Consider the following 19,026-nt stretch of genomic DNA (forward strand, 5'->3'; position numbering starts at 1 on the left):
AATCCTCCTTGTTCCTTGCCTACCACTCCTTTATTGCTCTCTTGGGATCCCATTTCCCCTGCGCTCTTAAAAAAATACCTTCAGGACATCAAATCTGGCTCTCCCCTTGACCCTCTCCCCCCTCAAGTTCTGGGCTCCCTCGACCCAGTTCCACTCCACATTATTTTGGATGTCCTCAACGCCTCATTGGTAGAAGCGACTGTTCCGAATGAATGGAAGCACGCAATGGTGGTACCACCATTAAAGAAGGCCAATGCTGATCCGAACAATCCTTCCAACTTTCGCCCTATTTCTTTGCTTTCCTGTTTCTCCAAGATTTTGGAGAAACATGTTAATTCCTTACTTAGCGCTTTTGTTGAATCCTCCAATTTTCTCCATGGATCTCAGTCCGGTTTCAGGGCTGGTTTCTCCACGGAAACTACTCTCCTTGGCGTGTCAGAAACCATCAGGCGCCAAGTGGACAATGGTGAGACGGTGGCACTCATCTTGCTTGATTTGAGTGCCGCTTTTGACACCGTCTCCCATTCCATCTTATTATCCACCCTGGAGGCAGTTGGTGTTGGTGGTGCCGCCCTGGCATGGATTGCTAACTTTTTGTCTGATCGCACGTTTCAGGTTTTTTCTTCTACCTCTGTATCATCCATCTTTCCTTCTTCTCACGGTGTTCCCCAGGGCTCTATCCTCAGCCCCCTTTTCTTTAACCTGTACGTAAGGCCTCTTGCGTTCTTGGCCGAACAGGCTGGTCTCACAATTTACTCCTACGCTGATGACACTCAAGTCATCTATTCACTTTCCACTAACAAAAACCTCCCTTCCTCCTCTCTCCAAATTGGACTAAAGCATATATCGGACTGGATGTTGAAGCACAAACTGAAGCTCAACGGGGATAAAACAGAGCTGCTTCTGTTTGGACCCGACACCTCTCTCTGGGGCCCTCACCATTGGCCTCCGGAGATGGGTCCCCTACCCATTCCATCAGTGTCTGCCCGCAACCTCGGTGTGATCTTCGATAACCAACTTACTTTCAAACATCATGTTGTGAAAGTTGCGGCCACCTGCACTACCATCATCAGGTGGCTGAGAAAGATCACTTGGATGCTGCCTACAGACACTTTGAGGACCGTTGTCCAGGCCCTTGTCATCTCACGCCTGGACTATGGGAACATCCTGCTCTTAGGTGCTGCCAAAGAGGTAACCAGAAAATACCAAGTGGTTCAAAATATGGCAGTTCGTCTGATTTGTCACCTTCCCGCAAGATCATCGGTCACTCATCACAGGCGTAACCTGCACTGGTTGCGCATTGAAAGCAGAGTGCACTTTAAAGCACTCTGCTACATGCATAAAATCATGACTGATAGAGCCCCGCGCTATCTTGCTGCTCTAGTCCAGCAATATGTTCCCCCCCGTACACTCAGGTCCTCGTCACAAAACAAATTTAAAATTCCACGCATCAACAGAGCCAAAATGGGTGGCCGCTCGTTTGCCCTGCTGGCCCCATCCTTATGGAATTCTCTTCCTCAACCCTTGCGCACGGAATCATGCTTTCTGAAATTCCGTAAAGGAATAAAAACATGGCTTTTTAACAACTAATGTCCCTTCCTCTTTTCACCGTTCAGTTTGCTCTAGCGCCGGGAAACCTCCGGGTAGCTGTGCGCTTAATAAATGTAATAATAAATAAATAAATAAAATAAATAAACTGAACGACGAACTCTGTAGTGTTTTGACTTTTACTATTCAGACATATGCCTGTATCTAGATTTGTTTTGGTCCAAGGGATTGTCAGTAAGTGGGCACTGTTAGATCCGTCAGCCTTAGGGTGGTCTTAACCGAAACATTTTGCCTTCTACCCTCCTGTTTTGCTGAATTTGTTTTTTTGGCCACAGGACTCTGTGCACTTTACCACTGCTACACAGTGCTAATATGCTTGTGCTCACTTCCTCAAAAATTGTAAAATTGGCTTACATCTGATTAGCACATTTATTTGACTTATAAGTCTCTAGTAAAGTGGTATACCATATACCTGTGGCTGGTAAATTAACTGCAACTGATGGGCCAGTAGCATTCATTGGACAAACCACTTAAGTAGCTCCTTAAAATATGTTTCAGGTCTACTGTTGCAACCTGTATGCAGTTACAAACTGCCAATTCGACGTGGCAAAATAAACCCCTTGCCAGCCCTAAAACTACCTTTTTAATGCATGTGTACGTCACCCCTAAGGCAGGCCCTATGCACTCTATAGAGAAGGGTGCAGTGCATTAAAAAAGTTGGAAGTGTCCATCATCAGTTTCAGCATACCCATCCCGTACCACCACATAACTACCACCACAGAATCTGTCTGCCGCTGCTGAAAGTGATCACAGAAGAAGATTGAGCTTCAGCCCTCTCCACGCAACAGCCTGAGCACACAAGCAACTTGCTGAAACCCACCAAGAACCTCAGTGACTGGATCACAGCATGCACCCATATCCTGGCTACCCTCAAGTGCTACCCAACAGCAAAAGCTTGACCGCAGGCCAGCTAGTACACAGAGAAATTCAGGCACACAAAACGCCACTGCAAGCAACAGGAGCACAAATGGAGAACAAGTCGGACACAATGGGTAAAGACATCTTCATATCTGCCCTACGGAGCTACCACTAGCAGATATGGAACAGCAGACCCTCAGCTTTTGCAGACCGTATCAGCCCCTGTACAAACACCAGCAGCATAGAAATGTTCACCATCATCAAAAATGTTAACGCACCCCCGGCCACCTCCAGCAACATCACCTCCTCTCAAGACCTTTGCAACAAGCCCTTGGAATTTTTGTGTAACAAAATTACCTTCATGTACTTCATCTTCAACCCTAAATGAACCACATCACTCCTCTACTTTGCATCATGGGCCAAGAACAAGCCCGGACCTCATGATTTTCCATCACCACAGTCAAAACCACCACTACCTTGAAGAGCATCCACTCGGGGGACCCATCCGATCCTTGGCCCCACCACGACCTTCACCTAGGACTCCTACAGGCCAACAAAGCTCTAACACCCACCCTCAATGCCTCCATAATCTCAGCCATATTCCTGTACACCTGGAAACGACCCACTGTCCTGTTCCTGCTCAAGAAAACATCTGCTGACCCTGCCACGCTTTCCAACTACAGGCTCATCTCCCTTCTACCATACCCGGCCAAGGTTTTTGAGAAACTAACCAACTGATGCCTCACTGACCACCTCACCAACCAGCAGCTCCTTGATAACACGCTTTATGGATTCAGGTCCAACAACAGGCCAGAAACAGCATACATCGCCACCACAGACATCTGCATGATCTTTGACAAAATAGACTGATAGCTCTCATTCTCCTGTATCTCTCTGCAGCATTTGACACAGCCTCAAACCCCACCCTCATCAAGTGCCTGCACAAGATTGGCATCCAAGAACCCCTCTCCACTAGCTCTGCTGCTTAATGGATAGAACACAAGCTGTCGACCTGGCACCTTACTTGTCGAAAGCCCACAAACTCATTTGTACAGTGCCTCCAGATCCCCAAACAATTTCACCTCCTGCAAGACTGAAGTCGCCATCTGGATGAAAGCTAACTATTTAATGCTCAATACTGACAAGACCGAAGTACTCATCTTCGGCAAGAACACCTTGCCATGGGACTCCAACTGGTGGCCAGCCGAACTTGGATCTGCATCCAACACCCACGTCAGGAACCTTTAAATCATCAATGACAGCAAACTAGATATGACTGCATAAATCAACACTGTCACTGCATCCTGCTTTCATAAACTAAAGAATCTGAGGAAGATCTTCAAATGGCTAAAATGCAACCCCAGAAAAACTGTCAGCCACGCCCTAGTCACCAGCAAGTTGAACATCGAGAGCATCCTCTATGCTGGGATCGCCATAACTCGGCAGCCTGACTCATCCTCAACCTCCAACACAGATCTCACATCACACCACTCCTCAGGGAGACCCACTGGCTCCCGATTGACAAATTAGCTCATTTGAACACACACATATACATACACACACACACACACTCACACATACAAACTCTCTCCCCACTACACAACTTAGGCTCCACCTACCTGAACTATCGAATCTCCTTCATCCAACCATCCAGACACCTCTGCTCCACAGGACTCTTGCTCACACACACCCCACACATATGCAGAAACAGATCAGGTGGATGGGCGTTGTCTTACATCGCTCCTAAACCGTGGGGTAACCTCCCACTCCACATCAGACCCTCCTCTCTTCTTGAATTCCACAAGAAGCTGAAACCCTGTCTCTTCAATCAACTAACTTATCCTAGGCAGAACTAGGCACACACCTGTTCTGCACAGCGATACCCTTGCAGGTGATGGTGCACTGTACAAATACACGACATAAGCAAATCAATCAAAATAGGGTTCAACAAAAGATGTGTGATGAGAAAAATGGTTGATGTGTGATTCACCTTGCAACTAAACTAGAAAAGATGGGAAAAACATGTTTAGAAAGGAAAATGAGCAAAGCAGCAACTTACTCTGATGTTGCTATTGAGATCAAAATTCTGAGAAAAAGCAACAAAAAAGATCTAAGGTCTGCTAAGGAAACCTGTATTTTCTTTTGCAAGGAGATGGGCTGATATGATCTGTTTGGTCTATAGTCGTGACTGAAATGTGTTCTGGGGATTAATAAGGCAATAAACCTGGATAAATATGAAAATAGGATTAACAACATATATTCAACTATCTGCAAGTTATGTGCCTATTTATTCACTATTCTTCAGGCTTTGATAGGATTAATACGGCTATCCTATGTGTAAAGTTTCCCAAATGGGGTATTCCCAATTCCCTGCTTAGAGCAACCCAGGTACTAGTTGGAAAACCTGGGTCCAAGTTAAGATTGTGTTTGGAACCAGGGTAACAGAAAATATATGGTCTGAAGCATGTCTGCATGTTGGCACTCTTACAATCTATAACACTCTTCTAGCAATCAACCCCTCCAATCACTTCTCCTATCCCCTTCCTCTTGCCTTATTCAAAATGATAAAAACCTCTACCCTACCACTATGGGCAAAAATCGTAAATGCCTCCTGAGACAAGGCTCCATACCGGACTGTCTTAAAATAGGGCAGGTCACACCTATACTAAAGAAATCCAACGCCACCCCATCTGATCTCAACAACAACCGCCCTATGTCCAACATCCCACCTTGGCGAAACTGTTGGAGAAATGTGCACAAATACAATTATGCAATCATATTGAGAATTTCAACCTCCTAGACAATCGCCAATCTGGCTTCCGTCAAGGTCACAGCACAGAATCTGCACTCACCCACATAATGGATGATATACTAAAAATGCTTGACCACAACAAATCATGCCTAATGATACTGCTTGACTTGTCCTCCGCCTTCGATACGGTGAAGCACAACAACCTTTTGTCCCTATTGGAAGGAAGGATGGGCCTCTCGGGCACGGTATTACAATGGTTCTCATCCTTCTTAAATAACAAATCCCAAAGATTCAAGATGAAGAACTCACTCTCTCAACCCTCCGTGGTCACCCTGGGCGTTCCACAGGGCTCCGCCCTATCACCCATCCTCTTCAACCTACTAATAGAACCCCTGGCGAACGCATTGAAATCAGCAAATATTATATATCACCTGTATGCGGACGACACCCAACTGTATCTGAAAATCTCCACTCCAGAAGACTTCATTTCCCTCAACACTATTCTACAGAACATGCAAAACTGGCTCACTAACAACCACCTCATGCTTAACACCCCCAAAAAAAACAGAATTAATTCTCATCTCCCCACCCAATCACACACCTAAGATAGACCTATGGCTGAAACACCTAACCTTCTTTGACTGTGCTCCCCTCATCATTGACTCTGCGAAATCCCTGGGAGTCACCTTTGACAAACATTTGAATATGAAGACGCACATCACTAATGCCACCAAGGGAGCTAATCACCAATTGAGTATATTAAGGAAACTCAAACTACTTCCTCACTCAGGCCGACCTAAAAATGGCAGTGCAAGCCCTAGTGCTACCAAGATTAGACTATGGAAGCACCACCCTCTGCGGTCTCCCCGAATACAAGCTAGCTCTGCTGAGGGCATCCCTTAATGCTGCGGCTAGATTGGTATCAGGAACTAAAAGAAATAGCCACATTTCTCCGACCTTGAGAGCTCTGAACTGGCTGCCATACAAGGCAAGAATACACCTAAAGGTTGCCTGCATGATCCACAAAGCACTCCATAACAATACACCCGTTACTTAGCTCTAAAGCTAGAACGATCAGGAGGATGCAGACAACTACGAAGTGCAAGTTCTTTACTTCTGAAACCACAATCCTTTCATAAAAAGAGAACTGGTTGCAGAGTACTTTCATGGATTGCTCCAAAGACCTGGAACTCCCTACCTCCAGGGGTACGTGGAATCTTGTCATCTACTGCCTTCAAAAAAGAAGTAAAAATACTCCTAATGAACAAATCGACGTCCTAAGGCTTGATACTAGGCAGATATTGAGTCACCTATGCGAACCTCTTATCAGGGCCCACATCTTGGGGTTGGAAGGAGAATATTATATGTATGTTTCTTACCACAACCACCTAATGTTCAATAACTGTATATAGTAGAATGTTCTGTTGCCCTCTGGGATCATCATGTGTCGTCTACGGGTCACCTATGTTACCCATTTATTATAACGCTGTCTTGTACGTAATGACGAATACCTAATGCCTTACACTACCTCATATCTTTATGTTTTATAACTGTATACCGTAAAGCGCTCTGATACCCTCGTGGGTCACATTAGCCCTATATAAAACCTTATAAATAAATAAACTATACACCACATATATGGCTAAGTACCTCAATGAGATAAGACACTTCCACCAAAGGTGGGGAAAAACACTTGACTTTTCTTCAGTACAGTGATTCTGTCATCGTGGACACTACTGTAATTGTCTATAACAGGGCATTGAATGTAATCATTATCTATAATAACTTTAATGATCTGACAGTTAACGTAGCAAAAGCAAAATGTATATGGAAATAAGGAACCCATATATTTGAAGGCTAGGGATTGAAAAACGTTATTGTGTACATACATATATTTATCTTGTGGTCAGGTAGGAAAGTAGCTTAGGACCAAGAGCAGAACAGCAAGCATGAAAAACGAAATCTGCTCACATGTAATGTATACTTACAAAAGTATGCTTAACACTACAAAGCTCTTCAATGTTATCAGTCCTTAAAGTGATAAAAGCTAAATTAGTACCCTTGCTTTAATATGTAGCACTGACCTTAGGAATAGACCATGTGATGCTCCAGGGAACCCTACACCATATCTCTCTAAAGATGACTGCCCTTCTCCCATTTATTTTGTTGCCAGAGAAAAAGGACATACATTATCTGGGACACTTTAATAGCATTCCAGTGTCAAGTATGATCTTCAAAATAACCCCTTTTAGACTCTTCCCTCCACTATCCCTCTTTGGATCACCCCAAACCTCCTTTTACTATTATGATCTCCCAACCAACCCTTTCTAAATTCTTCCCTCATGTATTCCCTCCTTTGACTCATCCCAAAACTAATTTTACTATTTTGAGCTTCCTAATCCATTTCTAGAGATTCTTCTCTCCTCCATCTCTCCTTTCACCCATCCTAAACGTCATCTTACTACAATGATCTCCCAATAAACATTGTTTTATAGACTCTTCCCTCTTCTATCCCCCCATTATCCTTTTCAAATTCCAAGGTCAGAAATCCAGTCACCAGACCATGTCTCCTTCTATATCCTAGAAATTGCATTATGATTTCTGCTGCCAGCGCTTTATCCCTCAATCTGTTTTGGGGCTGGATCTTGTGCTGGGCTATGCTTCTTTATATATGGTATTAAAATGTATAGAGCTAACTATTACCCATAATAGGAAGCTAATAAACCGAGAACAAAGTTAATTACCTATGATGGGAGGTTACAAAAAATCAGGTTTTATAGATTTTCTAAACTGAGAATGATTTCTATAGCCTTTGGAGAAAGAGTCAGGGTGTTCCAATGCTTAGCTGCCAGTAGACGAAAAGCATGTTGTTGAGAAATAAATAGCCCCTGCATGGTGTTTAGCCATGTTCCCCTGCCTCAAGTGCTCCATTGCATGGATCTGTTTTTTGATTTTGGCCTCTGCCTCACTCTAATCTAGAGTGTGTACAGAGGACTAGGCCTGTCCCTTGACATGAGTGAGGTCTTAGACCTGTTCTTTGACCTGGACATGTGCACTAAGCATGCATTCATTGAACCAAAAGTGGACTACTGTCCAAGTCACGGGTTTAGCTCAGAACGGTGGTGGCAGTATACTGTGTTTTGTGAACCCAAGTTGGGGCCAGACTCTATCTGTGTCATCTAAGTGGAGGTCTTGTGGTCCACGCAGTCACTCGTGTAAGTTCCACTTCTGTGTTCTACCATGATCTTAAAACCCAAGTGTATGTTGTGCGTGTTTTTGTATGTGGTACATGAATGGTAGGTATGAGTAATCCAGAGTGATGGAAACCTGTCAGATACTTTTAAATGCTCCATGCCTGACATGCTGTACAAGATGAGCTGAGGTTGTTTTCCCAGACCGTGGAAACGTATTGCTGACATTTGGGAAGCTGGAGTGAGGCAGTTTTGAAATTAGATTAGTCTTTTGCTGAGCAAGAAGCTGCTCATTAGTCTTTCTGAAGCACTGCCATTTGGTAGTTGGTGGGGTGAAGGGTGGGCCTTCAAACTCTGTTGTGCAAGGTGAAGGAGATACCTTAGGCAATGCTAGGCTTTTCTTTTTTCTATGGACACTTGCTGACAGCCAGATGCAGAAAGCTCACACCTCTTTGTGCTTCTGTTGAGGGTGCTTCTAACTAGACTACCCTGCTGTGAAGAGTATCACTCTACAAAAAAGCAGTGTGCCAGAGCAGCCTGAAGCCGACACTTAAAAAGAGAAAAAAAACTGGTTCTAAAAATGCAGATAATGATTTCTCATCTCCTGTCTGCTTTGACTGTCGAAAAGTGGAACTCACTGACCACTTGTCATTCAAAGTTCTTTATGACCAAGGAAGGGAGTGCTGGATAGAAGAAAGCTGTGCAACCAGACATGGTGTATTCCTCACAGCCAGCTTCCTAGAGGTGAGAGAACATCACTTTGTCTACCCCTTGCTGCAAGAACCAAACACCTGTCCCTTGTGATTCCAGTTGGGAATCGTGAAGTGCAGCATGTCCTCAGCCACTGTGCAGAAATTTGATATTATTGCATTTTCTGAGCAGTTGTGGCGAAAGTGTGAAGTTGTGACAAGACCAGAACTGCTGTGTATACATTGATGAAGATACAGCTTGGATTTAGCTGATGTACGTGAAGTGTATCATGCTGTGTGATCTCAGCTGCTATAGAGGACTAATGAGGAAGCAGCATGACAAGAACAGCAGGTGAACCTAACTAAGACTGTGCCATGATTAGAGCAGCAGACTTCAATTCACCTGGTAAGGCCTACTGGAAGAACCCGGCATAAGCGTGGCCACACCGATCCAGACCTGAACTGCCCGGGCTGGGCGGCACCATGTACCATCGAGCCAGCACTCCCATGAGCAGTCATGAACAGTCCAGAGAAGCCTCAGACCTGACCCAAAGGAGGTCAAGAGGAACGGCAGGCTTCACTTAGCCTCAGAAAATGGAGAGTGACTGAGTTGGAGAAGGAAAGCTGCTGAGATGCCAGCCCAATGCAAAAACTCAAAAACTTGTAGGGTTAGAAAAAGTGACTACGGCCAAAGACAAGGAGCTTTTGCAAGAGTGTAACAAGTAATCTCCACTTGAGGCTAATTTCACGACATACTGCCCACGTGAGGTAACCGCCTGGAACAAACGGAAAATTGGGGAGCCATAGCATGGAAATGCACCAACATACTCTAGAGCCAGTACCCGAACATTGCATCATGTGTATATACATGTGTAATATTTAGTTCTAATGTGCATTTAAGAAATTTTTTCTTGAAAGTGAAGCACTTGATGGGGCAATCATTATCCTGATGTGTAATTCTTGAGTGCGTAGATCGAGAACTCCCACACTACCTCACCGAGAAGCCTGTATATTCTACCCATGCCGGCCACTGAGAGTCAAGTGTGGAATGGGTTGTACTTGGCCCAGTTTGCAGAGCCATAGTAGGACAGACTCTCGGACATTAAAGGCAAACTAACTCAACCACTGTGGTTGAGACTCAGTAGCTCCTGTTTTCCCTCTCGCCCCTGAACACACGTCCACCTCTATTGCTGTTCTATAATGCGGAATTACCAAATTATGACTAAGCCAAACTAAGAGGTTAGCTCGGAAATTATCCTAGACATTTTTCCTTAAGATAGTTGGGGACAGGTATGGCTGCAGCTCAACTTGTTAGATATAATGTCTTACATAGAATTATTATGAAAAACAGTGGTCCATAGGATTAAATTTTCACAAAAACAAATGCAAACATAGACTCCAATCAGTACTATATTGACTAGTTTTTTCAGTGCCCAGCCGGGCCTGAAATTTTATTTCAAATATAAACAATTTTAAAAGACCATCAAGGAGGTCTAATGCGACAGTTGATAAGTGTCGACACTTTTTTCAATTCTGTAACTTTCCCATTGTGTTGACACTGTTACATGAATTGTTTGTCTGAACTTGCCATGCGAATATGCTATTGATGCAAGGGACAATTGGCTCCCATGTTCTTTTTGCCTGATATTCTTTACCCTCTTTTCTTTGCTTACTTTCTCACCCTCTAATTCTTTTTGAGTGTACTTTGGATAGGTACAGGCTTGTACCCTATCAACTGTCGCATTAGACCTCCTTGATGGTCTTTTAAAATTGTTTATATTTGAAATAAAATTTCAGGCCCGGCTGGGCACTGAAAAAACTAGTCAATATAGTACTGATTGGAGTCTATGTTTGCATTTGTTTTTGTGAAAATTTAATCCTATGGACCACTGTTTTTCATAATAGTTGATTGCCCAAGGTCCCTAGGTACTTATTGGGTCCCCCTTGTTTTTGAAAAATTACATAGAATTATTTCATGAATTTTAAGCCAGTGCAACTAGTGCCTTTAGGATGTAACCTGCCCCTGTCTGTGTAAGCCAAAAAATCATGTGAACCACAGTATTCTGTATTATTTGCAGTTTTGCAATCAGATTATTTTTTGGGCACCAATGTAAAGACTAGAAAGAAAGCAGGCAGAAATCACCATCTTTACATGCATTTTAAAGGTAAAAGCATCACACCATCAGGATAAAAGCCAACGTTTTTGACCGGTATTGCTAGGGATTGGTGGAATTCCAAAATCAGACAGCCACCAGTTGTCTAATATGGCTGGTTATGCTTCACTATATGATTGTGGCTCTGTGCGTGACCCGCTTTTGCTAAGGATTTGGATGCTCATTGCTGTGGTTGAGGTGCCCAAGAACTAAAATGTGGGAGGCTGCAACTCTGGATGTGGCTGTCCTTGGCTGGTTGTACCTCAACTTGTAGTTGGGTGTAGCTTAGGCTATGTTTGGTTGTGTCTCCAAATGTGGTTGGTTTGGCTTATGACATGGCTGGTTGTGGCTCAAAATGTAAATGCCTGTGCATCAAGTCCTAGGAGGCTGTGACTCAGGGCACAGTTAATCTCTTTAACTCCTGCTTCTCTTGGCTCCTCTGTTTTCTATTTCAGGGGCACCAATGAAGTTACAGATTCCGGTACCATGGGGTCACCTTGCCTGCCTGACCTGGGGCCCAGCCGAGGGCCGCCCTGTGTTATGCCTCCATGGGTGGATGGACAATGCCAATACGTTCCAGAAGCTGGTGCCTCTGCTGCCCCAAGGCGAGTATTGGAGATCTTGGAATCAATGCTTCCTCATCATTAGCCTAGTGTCAATCATGGCCTTATCCAGTCCTGGAGGTGACACTGTGTATCCCTGTAACCAACCACAAAATATAACTGATTATATGAGAGACAATATTAAGTCCTTGAACTGGGACTGTTTCGTAGAAATGTCTTTTTATTGTCACAGATGACTGTTTGATCAATATGATTCTGTATATAAACTACTACATGACAACCATGATTCTTCATAAATAATAATTGTTAACAGCTAACATGTGTTTCTCCAATAATCACTCTTCAGGGCTGTTCAGAAAAATAAAGGATTGTGGAAATTAGCCTTTTTAGGGGCCAACCGGTGCAGGGGTTCACCCTTGTCTGTCCACGGGTCCTTAAACCAACAAAATAGAGATTGGCACTGAAGCTGGAATATCAAATAACACGTTTATTAATCACTCATGAGTGGGACTACATCAATACAACACCCTCGGGCACTGTATGAGGTAGTACAAGGAATACAGAAACCAAGGGTCTTTTATACCTAGTTTGTTGCACAGTAAGCATGGAGACTCAAATAGATGCTAGAAGCATACACAGGAATAGCTATCGACTAACATGGTCAGACAGATATCACTTAGTCAGCAAAGTGGGAAGGGAGACAGAACTGCTTACATCAGTTGGAACAGCCTGACAGTTGCATTCTAAGACAGGTGCATTCTAGCAGCTACAGGCCTTTCTGAGTTCATACATTGCTCTGGCTCAGTACTGAAGGAGTTAACTATAGTTGATGACTCAAGCAGAATAGAAAGGCAGGCAACAGTGAAGACGGCAGAATCACATGGCTAACAAAATAGATGCCACAACTAAAATGGCTTCAGCTTATGCTAACAGCAATTTCTTCGATTTCCACAGACGGCTCTTTTAGTATTAGCTGAAGACATCGCTATGCAGTAGAAGGAGCATGGAAGTTATCACGGATATCTTTCGATATTAATTGACTAATTTCTTGGTCTGTTACTAGTCGGGCATTTACATTCTGAATATTTCTTTTAGCAGGTATACATGAGGTACAAGTAGAAACACATAGGGAACAGAGCATTAGGCCACATTGGATACAAAGGTAGCAAAAAAAAAGGATCGCAACAAATATGCATAGGGCTGATAATAACTTCCAGCCCTAGACAGTAAACATTGTTCTTAGCCATCCAGTCAAGGTCCATGTTGCTGAATCCTGATGGATTTCAGTGGCTATTTTGTGCATTTTAGAAATCGGCTCAAAAACTGAAGGGGCGTGGTCAGGGATATACACGCAGCAACTGCTCCCAATGATGCGGCATGCTCCACCACGATCAGCCAGGATGACGTCAAGGATCATCCTGTTTCGGAGTGCCACAATTCTCGCAATTTGTAGTTCTTCTGTGAGATTTTTAAGTGCCATGGCTGTCTGATTGGTTACAGCCTTTACAACACGTGTCAAGCGCCTGATCTTTCTGCTGTTTAAGGCTGCACCAACAAAGAAGAATAGTCCCAAATTAAAGTCAATGTACTGCTGCAGTGCAGTATCAGTTTGATCCACCTCATCATGATTTATTGTCCTCTTATATCGGTTCTTAGAAATGTCATTATACAGTTTATAGTCTTTGTGGTAGGATGCAGGAGCCAAAAACACGGGGGGTAGCAAAAAGGACGCATAGCAGCTACCTGACCATCCAATAAGTAGGTGGTAATAACCTTTTCTTTCACAAATAAAATAGGTGTTATGTGACGACCAAAAACTGCTATTGTTCGTTCCAGTAACATTTAATACTATAGTACAGTCACTTTTCCCCACAGGAATACTGCCAATACTGCTCACACAAAGGTCTGCTCGAGCTCTAGTAACAGCTATAACATGAGGCCAATTTCCTTTGGTTGTTCGAGTATTACAGAAAACATAGCGTGCAGAGGAATTTCCTTGACGATACTCCCCCATTTCCCATACAGTTCCTTAAGCTTGTGGATCTCCTCTCTCATAAGGGTAACACACTTTGTTTAATTGGACATTCAGTCCACCTACATCAACTTCAGTAATGGTAGCAACTTTAGAAGCCCATAGTAGCGCAAACCAGGCCCTACAAGAACCATTGTGTGAAAACGGCAGAGGAATGAAATGCATTCCTCCCTTTTTCTGATGAGCTGGCCTCATTCCACACACCCAACAGTTAGTAATGTTTGTAGCATTGTGGGTGTGATGCAACATTTGAATGAATGTATTGTTGAGATAAGACTGTCAGTGCTTCTGCTCATGATAAGGGAGAGTGTAGTAATGGTGCTCAATGGGGACAGGAGTAGTGACAGTCAGTAGATTTCAGCAGGAGCTACTCCCTCTATAACCCATGTTATCGTAGCAATGATGATAACAATGGAAGTAAGTCCAATAACAAACATAGTCTTTTGATCACAGACTCTCATAGCAATTGATCTCTTCTCCTCAGGCATGCTCATCTCGATGTTGAAAAACAAAACAGATGGCACCCTAATGTTCTGGGCAGCCATTGGTTTCTTCACTGAGATTGAGACGTGTATCACTAGTAGAGTCCCCCCTTTGTAACTCAGGCTTTCACTAACCCAGGACAGTGGCTCAAACTGTTTTTTTCAACAACAACGTGTCTCTTTTCCGGGTCGCAGCTGATATCGAGATGTATCAGGGATCGTATGGTCCGGGAAGACTCCCTCAGGTTCTTCAGGTGACGCAGCTTGACCTCTCTCTGTGTCCAGGATGTTGCAGTGATCTTTCAGCGCAGCAGGTTCCACCAAGGCGGACGGCACCCTCTTGCAGTGGGTAGAGTGGACCCAGTTCTTCCAATTGGTCACTCTGACTGCAGTTCTAGTGGACAGAAGTACTTGCTCGGATCCCCGCCACCTCGGTTCCAGGCTGCTCGACCTCTGGAACACCTTCACCTGGTCACTGGGCTGCAGATCATGACCATCACCTTGCGACCTGTCATGAAGAGCTTCTCGAACCTGTTGAGGAATAGAAAGCAAGCTGTCAGTCAACTGAGACAAGTAGTCGCTCATCAACACATAAGGTACATCATGTATAGGGTGTGGCTTAGGAATCCCCCAAATGTTCATTAGCCTCCCGAAAAACACCTCACATGGTGTGAGGCCAGATCGTGTCTGTGCTATCGATGTAATGGAGAGCAAAGCTAGGGGCAGTGCATCAGGCCATTTCAGAGAGGTGGAAGCCAGGATTTTGGCAAGTTTCAATTTCAATGTGGAGTTGTAACGCTTCACCAAGCCTGAAGACTGCGGGTGAAAAGTTGTATGAAATTTCTGATTAATCCCCAATCCTTTCAAGGCATACTCAACAATTTGCCCAATGAAATGGCGTCTTTTGTCATTCCACAAAACTCGACAAACGCCAAATCTAGGGAAAAATTCCTTTCGGAGCACCTTTGCTGTAGTAAGAGCTGTATTATCTTTCGTAGCGTATGCCTCTATCCACTTACTAAAGGCACAGACCCCACTAAAACATACTTCAGATTATTAAAGCGTTCTAGCTGGATGTAATCCATTTGCAGAACCTCAAAAGGTGCAGTTGGTAATGCAAATCCTCCTGTTGGAGTTTGTGTTCCCTTTCCAGGATTATACTGGAGACAAATCATACAAGACTGGACTATCTTTTTAGCTGTGCCGGCAATATCTGGATGGTCCCAAACTTGCATAAGTAGCTTTGCTATTGAGGATGCTCCAACATGTGCCGGCCCATGTGCCATGTGAAACATGGGATGTGAGTAGGCTGTGTGCAATCTCCACTTGGTCATGTCTTTATTCCTCCAACAGCCCTCATCATCCAATGTTCCCTTCTTAGACCATTGGTCTAATTCATCAGCAGAGGCAGATCGTTGCATGTCCACTTCCTCTTGCCTGGCATCATGTCAACGTTCAGCGTGTGACTTAACCACGTACATAGATGTAGTGCTTCGTTGCATTGCAGTCTCACAAGCTGTATGATTCGCAAAGGCATTACCCTGTCCTATTTTATCAGTAACTTTCTTGTGTGCTCTACACTGACAATCACTGCTTTCTTAGGATATGTCAAGGTAGTAAGGAGATTATTTACTAATTCCCCATGCACTATTTGTGTCCCATGTGATGTAAGGAAGCCTCTTTCCTTCCAAAGCTGCCCAAAATTATGAGCCACTGCAAAAGCATATCGGTTGTCGGTGTAGATGTTAACAAACAGATCAGTACTAAGCTCACATGCTCTTGTTAGCGCTATCAACTCATCTGCCTGAGCTGACTTCTGTGGGATGCGAGCTGTCTCAACTACTGTCTGAAGTGTTGTTATTGCAAAGGCAGCAGATGTCGTGCCATCTGGCAATTTCAAACAAGACCCATCAACCCACAATTCCCCATCAACACTAGAAAGGGGCGTATCATGCAGGTCAACACAACCCTTTGTTCTTCAGTAAGGGATATACAGTCATGAGACTCTTGTGACTAAGGCTGAATAACTGGAAATGGCAATAGTGTAGCATTATTTAGGGTTGAACATCTTTTCAATGTGATATGAGGGGCCAAAAGTGTCAAGCGAGCACTAGTCAAATGTTGTGTTTTTGTTTGGTTCAAAAGTGTCAACTGAATGGGGCACTAACACAAGCAATCTGTGTGACAAGACTATTCCCTCACTCTGACGTATGGACACAGCTGTCGCCGCTACTGCTCGAAAACACCCAGGCAACGCACGAGCGACTAGATCAATGACAGCTGAGAAATATGCACAAGGACGCTGCTTATCACTGTGTGTCTGGGTGAAAACCGAGAGAGCACAACTATCCCTCTCGTGTACATAGAGTGTGAAGGCCTTATTGTAGTCTGGACTCCCTAATACTGGTGCAGAGCAAAAGAGCTGGACATAACTGCTGAAAAGCATTCTGGCATTCAGTAGTCCATGGGAGAGGCATCAGAGTGTCTTTAGTCAAAAGGGCTAACAAGGGCTTAACAATGTAGGAAAAGCCAGGGATCCACTGCCTACAGATAGAAGTAAGGCCAATCAGTGCATGAACATCCTTCTGAGTACAGGGCACAGGCGTGTCCAAAATAGTTTGAATGCGATCTGGTGTGAGTGCACGTCCCTCCTTAGACAAGAGGTGACCTAAGTAGGTAACCTGCTGTCTACAATACTGCAGTTTCTTCAGAGAGACCTTGTAATGATGAGATGCAAGAAATGATAACAACAGTGTTCCTTCTTCACACTGTTCAGGAGTATCAGCTGCCAATAAGATGTCATCGACATATTGAATAAGAGCCACCCCTTTCGGTACAGGGAAAGAATCAAGCTGTCTTTTCTATGCCTGGCTATAAATGCTAGGACTCTCTGTATACCCTCTTGGAGCTATACAGAAGCTGAAGGATCGATTTAGAAAGAGCAACATCCTCTTTAATGAGACAAGATCTCTCAACCATCGGATAGTTGTCATTTAAAATAACATGCACTCCTTCTGGGAAACAACGTATTGTAGCACATCGATACCCACAATATTATCTGGTGTGTCAGGGGAAAGCAGAAATGGACATGCTGCAGTGAATTTATCAAGACTAAATGCAAGTGGCTTTGACAGTGGGCTAAGGGAAGGTGTCCCATCAAATCCTATTGATGTTATCATTGCACCAGACAGGGGAGCCCTAGGAACCAATTGTTTAGACAGAGCACTATGAGTAGCTCCTGTATCAACCAGAAAGCGATCAGTAGAACCCAAGATGTTTGCATCGACATAGGGACCCCTCTGATCTACTGGGACCACAACCGGTTCCATACCCCATCCTAGGCATTCCTATGCATAATCAGAATCCTTAGGGCCATCAGTCAAGAAATCAGACAGTTGGTATTGGTTTCGTCTGTCAAAGATATTAAAAGAAGTTGGGTTGTTTTCAACGGCCTCAAATCTGGTACGATTATCTATGCATCCCTTATTTCCTGCATTCCCCGGGCAGCCTCTCATACTTCCTCTGCCCCACTGATACTGCTGACCTCGCAAATGGGGGCACTTAGAACGCCAATGTCCAATCTCCTTACAATACGCACACTGATCAGAAAACAAAATTGCTCGAGGAAAAGGGGGTACACCAGGGCGATACATCGCACGTCCACCTTTCGCACTACTTCTAAATGATGGACCATCGACTTGAGCCATCATAACTTTTGTTTTTAAATCCTTGACCTTTTTATCCTCCTTGCCTTTTGCTTCCAATTCCTGACATTCATAATACTGGACCATAGTCAAAAGGGAGACGGGGAAGACGTAGTTCATGAACTCTCATTTGGCCTTTAGGCAACTAGCAATTTCTGGCAATATGTTAGCGACAAATTTGGCAACAAACAGATCCTTACCCGTGTCGTCTGTCAATGAATGCCCACTTAAGTTTAACAAGCGAATAAAAGTATTTACTCGAGCCAAACGAGAACGAAAAAACACAAGGGACTAAGGAATATTGCCAACGAACGACCGCCCTATCTGCCCACTAAAGTCATGGAATGTCTCTTCAAATCATGTAAAGAAATCAGAAACTGACTCATATGCTTTCTGCTTACAAGATGCTAATGTTGTCCAATCTGTTTTCTTAGGGGGTGTAAGAGGTTTCAACTTAGTTACAATAGCTTTGGGAAGATCTAATATCACCTGTTGTGGTTTCTGCGCAGGCTCTCTATCAGCATCTATTTCCTCTAAATGGACCCAAGTATCATTAAGGGGTAAAATAAGCCCAAAGAACATGTCAATATCAGGCAATGTCATAGTGAAAGAACTAATAGCTCCTTCTACTTCTTCATAAAAAGCAGTTGGATTTTTGCGCGAATCAGGCAAAGCAGCTTTAAAAGCCATAACGTCTGCTCTACTCCATGGGGTATAGAACCAATTATAAATAAAATATCCCTTCGCATTATCAGAACTTTTATCGTCACTTGTTCCCGCTCCCTTTGGAGGAACATACAAAGGTGCAGCTCTACGCATCGGTTTCACAGTAACTACAGGATTACTAGTGGCTGTATCTGTCCCTGTAACTCCTTCTTGTTGCACCGGAGACTGAACTTTTTGTTAAGTTGTAGCTTTATCAGCTGCCTTTTTCTCTTCCTGTAAACGGAATGCCTCAACGAGCAATTTAACCACTCGCCTAATTAGATAGGAA

General features: G+C 43.9%; 1 protein-coding gene across 4 annotated transcripts in view; it reads left to right on the forward strand.

Moving 5' to 3' along the window:
• LOC147748107 (serine hydrolase-like protein) overlaps positions 1–19,026 on the forward strand; it is a 107,469-nt gene that overhangs the window by 8,069 nt on the left and 80,374 nt on the right. For all 4 annotated transcript variants that reach the window (XM_086958753.1, XM_086958760.1, XM_086958764.1 and 1 more), the window contains exon 2: positions 11,707–11,856. In XM_086958753.1, coding sequence (XP_086814879.1) covers positions 11,715–11,856 — 142 coding nt within the window. In that variant the 5' untranslated portion in view covers positions 11,707–11,714. The remainder of the gene's footprint in view (positions 1–11,706; positions 11,857–19,026) is intronic.

The sequence above is a fragment of the Lissotriton vulgaris genome, chromosome 1_1, assembly GCF_964263255.1.
Source record: "Lissotriton vulgaris chromosome 1_1, aLisVul1.2, whole genome shotgun sequence".
NCBI lineage: Eukaryota > Metazoa > Chordata > Amphibia > Caudata > Salamandridae > Lissotriton > Lissotriton vulgaris.